General features: G+C 41.6%; 1 protein-coding gene across 1 annotated transcript; it reads right to left on the minus strand.

The window, feature by feature from the left end:
- Nucleotides 1-765: 765 nt before the first annotated feature.
- On the minus strand, nucleotides 766-9378 carry hdx (highly divergent homeobox). The gene is made up of 11 exons (XM_083891584.1): nucleotides 9282-9378; nucleotides 7628-7779; nucleotides 7156-7302; nucleotides 5695-6888; nucleotides 5550-5606; nucleotides 4789-4935; nucleotides 2996-3194; nucleotides 2820-2899; nucleotides 1484-1588; nucleotides 1207-1329; nucleotides 766-1120 (listed from the first exon to the last, which is right to left on the minus strand). Exons 2-11 carry the CDS (start codon nucleotides 7691-7693, stop codon nucleotides 842-844), a joined length of 2397 nt encoding a protein of 798 aa, XP_083747710.1. The 5' UTR covers nucleotides 7694-7779; nucleotides 9282-9378; the 3' UTR covers nucleotides 766-841.

The following is a 9378-nucleotide window of genomic DNA, read 5'->3' on the forward strand; positions in this document are numbered from 1 at the left end:
GTTTTAATGCTGCTGTTTATTCAAAACAACAAAAAAAATACTTTACAAATCTATTCCAAGAGACAGGTGCGCGTGGGCGATAGGATCCAAACAGCAAACAAACAATGCCCACACATTGTCCCTCTTGTAACCAGAGGAACAAAGATGTTCAGTTCCATTCAGCATCAATACTCCAAAATCCATATGCTGATGACCACCTGATGTTATAACCTACATCCGCAGAAACTTTTATCCAAATCGGTACTTTAACTTTTTGTATAATGTTGCTCAGTTTCACACGAACACAGCCTAATTGGCAGAGGTAGATAAAGATAATTATCAGGCGATAATTGATATTATCAGAATGAAAAACGTAGTCCATGTTTATAATCACTTCTCTTACTTCCAAAATGAGAAAACCAATCAATGCCATGTTAGTTGACAAACTGAACGTCGATCCCCTAATCTGACCAGATTGCAAGTGCAATCCACAAAAATACAGGCAACATTTATGACACGAGCTGAAGACTTATTATAAACTGATAATTGTGCAGCCTGATATACACAAGTACAGTCAGTGATAAATGAGAAATGCACAGACAAAGATTATTCAGAGGTCATTTATTGTTCTCTCTGGACTGATCCAGAGCAAGGCAAATGATATGCAGTAAAAAAGGCCTTTGCCAGCCCAACAGTCATAGTGAAGCATCAATCCACAGGCACTGGGAGTGGAGAACAAGTTTACCAGTTTAAATGTAAGACAACAGATCCCATCTTGTGTGTGAAATCAGCTTCTATGTGGAGTGCGACAACGTCTGTGTAAGTGTGTGTCTGTGAGGAAGCTGTTGTACAATAAGACGAGTCACTTTTGTTCTGTATATGCCTCCTGCATTTGCTCCTCTGATGCAGAGGGCAGAAGATGCAGAGTATCTTCATTAATTGAACCGTCTTTGTTGATGGTGACCAGCGGGACTTCTTCCTTTGCCGGGCCTGGCAGAGGCTCCAGGCTGCTCTCACCAGCCACGGGGAAGTCATCGTGGTTGAAAGATGTGTCTGCTGTCTCAGCAGCAGGATCAAATCCTCTCTCCACATTTGTGTCCCAGTCCTGGTCTGAAGGCTGAGGTAGACTGGCCATGAGTTCCTTAGCAGATACACAAACAGATGACATACTTGAAGCTGATACACCAGTTGAAGTCATTGCTATGTAAATATGACACGTGATTGTACCTTCTGTCTCTCCAGGTCATTGTTCTTCAGAGCGCTGAGCAGGCTCCTCGTGAAGCTTGCAAGCTCAAGGTATTTTTGTTTTTGGTTCTCTAGCTCGTTCTCTAAGAACTGCACTTCTTCGTGCTGAAACAAAGAATCAAAGCGTGAGAAGACGGCCTATTACAATGCTTTTTATAAACCAATATCCATTTTTGGCTCAAAAAAACATAACAAACACAGTCCATCGCATATCATTCGGTTTGAATAAAGGGTTACTTCTGTTTATGTGTGTCTTCACCTTGAATTCCAGCAGGTTTTGCATTTGCTGTAAGTCAGAGGCCACAAATTCAACACCATCATCGTCATCATCATCTTCTTCATCCTCACCAATTACTTCGATCTTCTGTTGGAAAAAAGACAGGATAAACGGATATCGGCTAGCACTACTATTAATAATAATACCTTTTTTTAATATATACTACTTTCCAGAAACAAGTAACAAACAATTGAAAAGGCGAAAAGCAAGAATAAAACATTAAAAAAATAAAAAATAAAAATAAAAATCAATAAAAAGCACGAAGTAAAAAATAGTGAGTTTTTAATAGTGACTAAACTGGAATGGCTTGGTCACCGTTGGTTTCGTGGTTAGACCACGGAATGGCCAGTAATGACCTGCTGGACAATCTCAGGTTGCACTGTCTCTTGTAGGGGGTTAGGTGGGCAGCAATGTATTGTGATGCTAGCTCCCTATGAGCTGTGCTGACACAGCTTAACGTGGGCAACTTGTAAGACCCGCTTCATCCAGGGCGTACACTTTTATTGATTTGCAGCAAGCTCTGCTTCTCGACAGGTGATTGTAATTTTCTTTTCTTTGATCAGCCAGAGATCTTGAAATTTCCATTTCTCAGGCATCACATAATTTGCTCTCGCTTAACGTTACTCTCTTATTGTTCTGCATGGAATGGAGACAGTGGACCACTAGAAATTGTGACTGTGTTTGTTCTGCGTAGACCTAGTCTACATACTTCAAGCAATGCAGGGTGCATGAAACAGTCGGTGGTGTTGTAATAAACAACCCATTTACCTAAATATCATATTCTTGCAAAAAGCATTTTCAATGATGGAATGAAGGAAGATTTTCAAAAACTCAAGGGCCTTTTTTTCCAAATTCAAAAACTTTCAAGAATTTCAAGGATCTGTGGGTACCATGAAAACAACAGTAATAATATGCCCAGATATTAATATGTATTGTTATAGAACATACCACATAACAATAACATCTGTTCAAGCTGTTATTATCTCAATCTAGGGTTGGAGACAGGTGATAAAAATGATCGAACTATTGAACTACTGCCTGTCAATTTACCTGAAACAAAAGACTGTGGTTGGTAGGGATGTTTGTTATCATTTGTTTTTAAATTCCAAATGTTTATGTAGACTCCAACAAGGGTAAGACTTCCAGGAGAAGTGTATGTTTTTTTTTTGCTAAAAGCTAGGATGAACAAGTGGAATGACTAAGACCTACATAAGCTTTGATATTGATTATTTTATTAGAGGATGAATACTACACACTGTCGAGTGTCTAAATTGAATGATGTTTTTTTTTCTGTGATATCAAAGAAACAATGCAGTACCACATTATTGGCCATTGAAGCAGCAGTGGACACATCTGTCTCATCTTCTCTGTCTCTGTGTTGTGAGTCGATGGATCCATCTAGAAGACACAACACTACGTCATTACAGAAACACACACACACATTTGCACTTAGTGGAGGGTGCTTGAGTGAGTGTGTAGCATCTTTGCTCTTACCTTCAGACAGGCAGATAGATCCCCCATCATTCAGGTCATCTCCGAGGTCAGGCGTTCTGAGCCGTTCTTCATCAGGGCTCAGAGTCATGGGGTAGTCATTACCTGGGGATGAGGTTGAAAATACAGCAGGACCACCTTTAGGGGGTGGAATCTCAATACCCATCAGTCGGTATTTCCTTCGTCTATTACTGATCCATGTCTGCAAATTGAAGAACAACATGTTTTAATGACAACGTGGGTAAGGGCCACTGATCAATCAATCAAACTTTATTTATAGAGCAATTCTTATACAAACAAAATGTAGCACAAAGTGCTTTACATAATGAAAACAGACGCTCAGCCGCCCGGCAAGGTGCCACAACCCAACCTCAGCCTGGGCAAAGAGCCAAACACCACTGCTATAACAGCCACCATTTTAGATTTTTAGAAAGTTAGTAAAAAGGTGGGCACTGAGCCTGCTGTTCCATAAACTTGGGACGTAATGCTGGAAGGCTGCCACACCATGGGTTCTAGTCTTAGCAATGGGAATGGTTAAAATGCCGGTGCCGGAAGACCTTGGGGTCTGGGAGGATTCATGGTTAAAAGCAAGTCTGCGAGGGAAGAAGGCGCTAGACCATTACGGCATTTAAAGACCATTAAAAGGACCTTAAAATAAATCCTAAAACACACGGGGAGCCAATGCAGTGATTTTAAAACCAGTGTAATGTGAGCTGGTAATGTGTCTGGTCCTTATCAATGCATGAGCAGCTGAGTTCTAGAGTAGCTGAATGTGCTTTTTTGGGAAGACCAGAAAGCAGGGTATTACAAGAGTCAATGCGACTGGAGATAAAAGCATGCATCAGCATCTCCATGTACAAAAGTAATCTGGATATTAATATCGATCAATTTTTCCCAAATCAAAAGTGATTGAATAGTGCTTGAAATGTAGTTGTCCCTGATACAAAGTAAACATAGACTCAAATGTTGAAAGCAGTTGTTTATAACTGTAGTGACTAAAGTTTTAACCCATTATCAAATGAGTTCATTACGCTGCTGAAAGCTACAGCATCAACTCCATAAAACTCTTTCAATATTTCTTGGTACAGCAGCTCTTAGATCTCGAGTCACCCAGCGACATTCCCACACTGCACACAGGAAGTGATTAGTTTTATGTCAGGCAATATCTCAGTCAGGTCTGATGGTATTGCTTGACATAGCCCATTTTCTAATGAAGGATGCAGCATATAAACAATGGTGCATCATTTATGTTCACAAAGACCAAACAGAAAAACATAACAAATCAATGCACAGCAGCTTTAAGTAATGTCATAATGATGCAAAGATTATACTAATGCAGTGAGCATCTCTGTAGGCACAGATTTGTCCTTGTAATAAATATCCCAGTAAGTGAGATGGCAGTAGGTCATGTGTGTGTCAGGACTGAGAGACTATATATAGTTCATCAGCATGACTGTGGCCCTGACATATCTGCTTGACTTTTACACAACTTTGTGTAAAGAGTGTTAGAAAAACTTCCGTGACCTAGAAAAGTCACTCTTTCCTGTTTTATTTGATCTCAAAAAGGTCAGACTAGTCAAACAGTCTTGTTTCCACCAAATGTCACCCACAGGTGGTCAGAACACGAGAGAGAGGCTCAAAGGTTTCATAGTCAACAAAGCATCTCTAAGGTTTCGACGACACAGCAGAAATGACATGCCAGGACGCAGCAGCACGTATCGTTTCGACATTTCTCTGTTTCTCTTTTAGCATTTTTCACACGCGAATGTCATTTGCAACCTTGCGGCGATCGTTACCTTGACTATTTCAGTGTCTACATTGAGTTGGTTGGCTGCAGCGTTGATCTTTTCCCTGCAGACTGAGCCCAGACTGGTCATACCTCGGTCCCAGTAGCACTTCAGTTGGATGAGATCCCCATCACTGAACTGGGTCCGATCCTGCAGCTGGAAACAAACACCTGTGTTTGACTTTACCACATGCATGCAGGTTTTAAACAGGCTCACAGTAAACATCCATGTTTATCACAGCTTCCTATCAAAAGGAAGCAGAGTGTGTTAGTGCTGAGACAATATGCTTTTGTCACGATTTTAACTGTATCATAATACTTGATTTGTATTGCAAATGTATTGCAGATTTATTGTGGTTCTACAATTTCAGATTTATCAGAATCAATACACATCACATCTGTCAGTCTGACATTCATGGGAGAGTGGTAGGTCATTTGTTCAACAGAATATTTTTAAAGTTAACCGCTATCTATAGCTGCCCTTGGTGATACTAAAACAAAAACAGGCCAAGTAGAAAATAAAGTGTTGTTTTTTTAGCTTTGCTTACTCAGTGTTCACTGAACTAGTGCTGCAATAAAATAAAATCCTGAGCCAAAATGAAACAGGGGACAGCACAAAATGTGAGCCTTCAAGTAAACATGTTTGAAACTAAGCTGAAAATGTTCTTCTTAAAACCCTGGATTGCAGAAAATACACCATTCTGGGGAAGAAAACAATTTTGCTTTATTTATCAAAACATAATCACAATATATTGACAAAAACAAACTTACTGTTCTTTTCCTGGAGTTGCTAATAACCCAGGGGGCAGCAGACACACTGACTGCAGTCTGTACAGAAAGACAAGACACATTCAGGTTACAATTTTTCAATTCACTTGGTAAAGTAAAGCGTCAGCAAAACTGGAACCTCACCCACCTGTGAGCTGGATTCCCCTGTGAGTGAGGTCTGTGCTGTGATGGAGTAGCTGCCCTGAAGAGTTGTGTTGCTGTGAAGAGGAGCAGGTCTGTAGCTAGTCAGAGGAGGTGTGTGGCTTCCTCTCACCACAGATACTTCAGCCTCAGTTGGGCTGGACATTGTTTGCTCCCTGTGGAGATGTGTCTGAGCTGCCATACTGGCCAATTCCTCCTCCCTTTGCCACTCATCTGCTTCATCTCCGGTCTCCATGGCGATGGAGATGATGGAGAAGTTAGGACTGGTGGCATGAGGGTGAGGCACACGCCTTTGACTCTCCTGACCTTTTCGAGGATAAGATGGTCTAAGTCTGTCTGCTTCACTTTTTTCTGACAAAGTGAAGACCTGCTGAATTTGAGGCGTTTGTTCGGAGGAGGAAGCAGAGTTTTGTTCTGTGATGGTATCCTGTGTCGTCTGTGTGACAGCTGGTTGAGACTCAGGGTTGGAGTGAGGTCTGGGCTGAAGCTGAGCCTGGGACTGTGAGGAAGAAGACCAAGGGCGTGTTTGCGCTGTACCGTACTGCCTAGTCCAGCTGTGAGGTACTACCCCTGCTCCAGCTCCTGCACTTGTCCCTGCTTCTATAAGGGATGAAGTTCCCTTCTTGACTGCAGTGTAGACTAATGGCCCTGAGGCAGATGTGAGGGATGGGAGATTCTGTGAGGGTGACACCAGCATGGAGTGGAAGGGTGAGGTGGTCGAGTTGTTCCTGCTCTGCAGGACCTGGTTGATCAGCGATGACTGAGTGTGCACAGAAAGTTCGGGGTCTGACTGAGAGGGGGGAGCAGTAGGCTTTTGTCTAGAACGAGGGATGGCGTTCAGTGAGTAGATTCCAGTCAGTATTACGTCATTGTTGTTGTTGTTGTTGCTTCCACTGCTGAGAGGAGAGGAGGAGGAAGGAGAGGAAGATGCTGACGAGAAAGAAGGGAAAGATGAGGATGGAGGGAGAAGGTGTACTCGATTCTGTACAGTCCGTGCTGCAGCCATGTCCGTGGGAAGGAGTGGCCCTGCCGCCATGCTATGATTGGACAGAGAACCTCCAGCAAATGTGTGATTGGAGAGAAGTCCCCCAGTGAGCCCGTGACTGGATAGGGAATGAGAAAAACCTCCGTTCTGGTCTGCCCTGGAGGCAAGCTTCCGTCTTTTGTTGCCAACCCATGTCTGCGGGGAAGAAGCACAATCAACTCAGCAACATTTTTCAAAACCGTAGAGGGACAAAATCTGCTGGGAGTAATAAGTTATGCCTCTGCCCTAGATGAGAAACTGACACACTCATGGCCTTAATTACTTGCTACAGCATTAAACGAACATCCAATATTAAAAAAAAAAAAAAAAAAAAAAGCACAAAGGTGCAACACAATTCACAATGAGCAGTGTTTACCTCCCTCTAACTCATTCACAAACAAGCACATTTTTATGGGCCCTTACTCGAACCACGCTGAAGTCCAGTTTGGCCTCCTGGGCACATTGGAGTATCAACTGGAAGCAGGCCTTGCTCTGATTGGTCATCCCATTATCATAGTAACGTTCCAGGATCCTATGCTGTTCAGGGGTGAACACTGAGCGCAGGTTCATCTAAGATCACGAAGGAAATGCAAAAACATATGGAAAGTTTTAACGACTAATCAGTTTAAGCTAAGGCAGATGTGTCATTTTAACACATTTTTAAAAAAGGTTTCACTGCAACCTTTTGTCATGTTATGCACAAGAGTAAATTTCAGCTAAATTAAGTATCGTTTGGGTAATAAACATGAATTTAGCAAATACATTAACTATTACATAATGCTTTCCAAAATGTCACATTTTCAACATGACTACCGCAGCAGGACTGGATGTTTTTGTTATGAAATCATCTTATGGTATATTTTCTACACAAAAATACTATGTGTGATAAACTCACACTCTGCAAGCCACGCCTTTGTGGCCATGCATCCATTCTGCTACTGGAGGGGAATGGGGCCGCCATGCAGGTCACAGCAAAACCTCCATATTTTTTTAGGTTAGTGCAGCCATCCTGTCTCAGTGTACCCGGCACACTTCTGCGTCCTGCGGCTGAGGAGGAAGCAAAACAAGACAACACTTCACTATAAAAGACTGCAAATCCATCAAAAATTAGGATCATGTTTCTGTGCGACATGATGATGATGATCAGTTTCAACAATTAACAAACACTTTGTCATGAGTCTGTAAACAAAGCTGAAATGTCTATGTGTCAAAGAATAATAACTGATGACAAGGCTATTGTGTTAAAGACGTAACATCATTCATGCTGTTTTGCTGTTCCTTGCCAGCCAATGCTATGTTTATTTACAAAATAAAGAAAATAATAAGAACAAAATGACATCCTGCACACTAACTTGTAATAATTAATGCATTACTTCCACAAAGTAAATAATGTTTTGGGGGCATATTTGTCTGTCTGGATGGATTTGGATAGTATTTTCTGGGGGTGTAGTTTAAGGAACAAGGTGTAACTAATTAGTATTTGGTGGAGTTGGGATACAGATCACAGATTTGATGTTTTAAAAACAACAATTGTTAACTTTGTGGGATAGGTGAGTGGATTGACACCTTTGGAAACTGAGCAGCATTGGAACACTTTATTTTTACATTTTTCATTTGTTAATCCTGTTCTATGTCTCTTCAATTAGATGTGTGAATTATGTATTGTTGTTTTGAATCAGCCAGTGGAATAAAAACACAAAATAAACCCCAGATTTACAAACAAACATATTATATTTGCAAAATGTGGTAAATATGTGACACTGAAAACCGTTACTAGTAAAATTTATGTGTATAACGTGTGTATAAACAGTTACGGAATTGTAATACATAAAAGTATGTTTTGCTTATGCTTATTCATGCACAACACAAAGAGAATAATGTCACAGTACTTTCTAAGGATTTCAATTATATTATAGTTTTGCAGCGCTGTGTTAGTAAGAATGGGGATAAAGAGGAAAGAAAACCAACAAACCCTGTTAGAGCTATATATATTTATAAACAGTTGAAAAAACAGTGTTGACCAAGTTTGACAGAGAAGAAAAAAAGGTTTAGAAAAAGAGGAATTCACATACGGGAATGTTTCGCGCTCAGCTGCTTTATTTTGGCAGGCTGTCTGCGCATGGCTACAGTCAATAGCTCTGGAAGGAGAGGATTAGCCAACAAATTGTGGGCACGTCAGATTAGTACGACACCAAGGCAACGGCGTGGGGATTCAGAAACACGATAACCACGCAGGAAGCACATGCCATAAATGTACGACAGCGAACCAGAGAGTAAACAAACCGGATACGTGCCGTATCATCACAGCGGAGCGGACAGCTCACGTTAGCTTACCGCAGGCCCGGGGCGGCCATAACTGAACCAGCCAGCGTTAGCCACCATTAGCATAGCTTTCCCACTGGATAGCAGCAGCTAAACTTTTCCTTCAAATCTGTGATTTCTCGACCCTGGTATGGTCGTTCTCTCTGACCCTGGCTCCGAGCAAACACGAACACAAAGCACACGGAATGAGCCGAAGCCCAAAGTGACAGACCCGGGTTCCTGCTTACCATGTGTGATGTCAAATTCAGAAAGGACGTTCAAATTCAGCAGATTTCTTCAGCTGTCCCCTAAGCGAGACAATGAAATCAGAACGTCCGATCATCA

This window comes from Microchirus variegatus, assembly GCF_963457635.1.
Source record: "Microchirus variegatus genome assembly, chromosome: 6".
NCBI lineage: Eukaryota > Metazoa > Chordata > Actinopteri > Pleuronectiformes > Soleidae > Microchirus > Microchirus variegatus.

Coding starts and splice junctions, on each gene's coding strand:
- hdx (XM_083891584.1), bottom strand. CDS start 7,693: ATGGCGGCCCCATTCCCCTCCAGTAGCAGAATGGATGCATGGCCACAA. Junction 1,589..2,819: donor CTTCAATGGCCAATAATGTG/GTACTGCATTGT, acceptor TTTTTCCAACAG/AAGATCGAAGTAATTGGTGA. Junction 1,121..1,206: donor ATGACCTGGAGAGACAGAAG/GTACAATCACGT, acceptor GTATCTGCTAAG/GAACTCATGGCCAGTCTACC.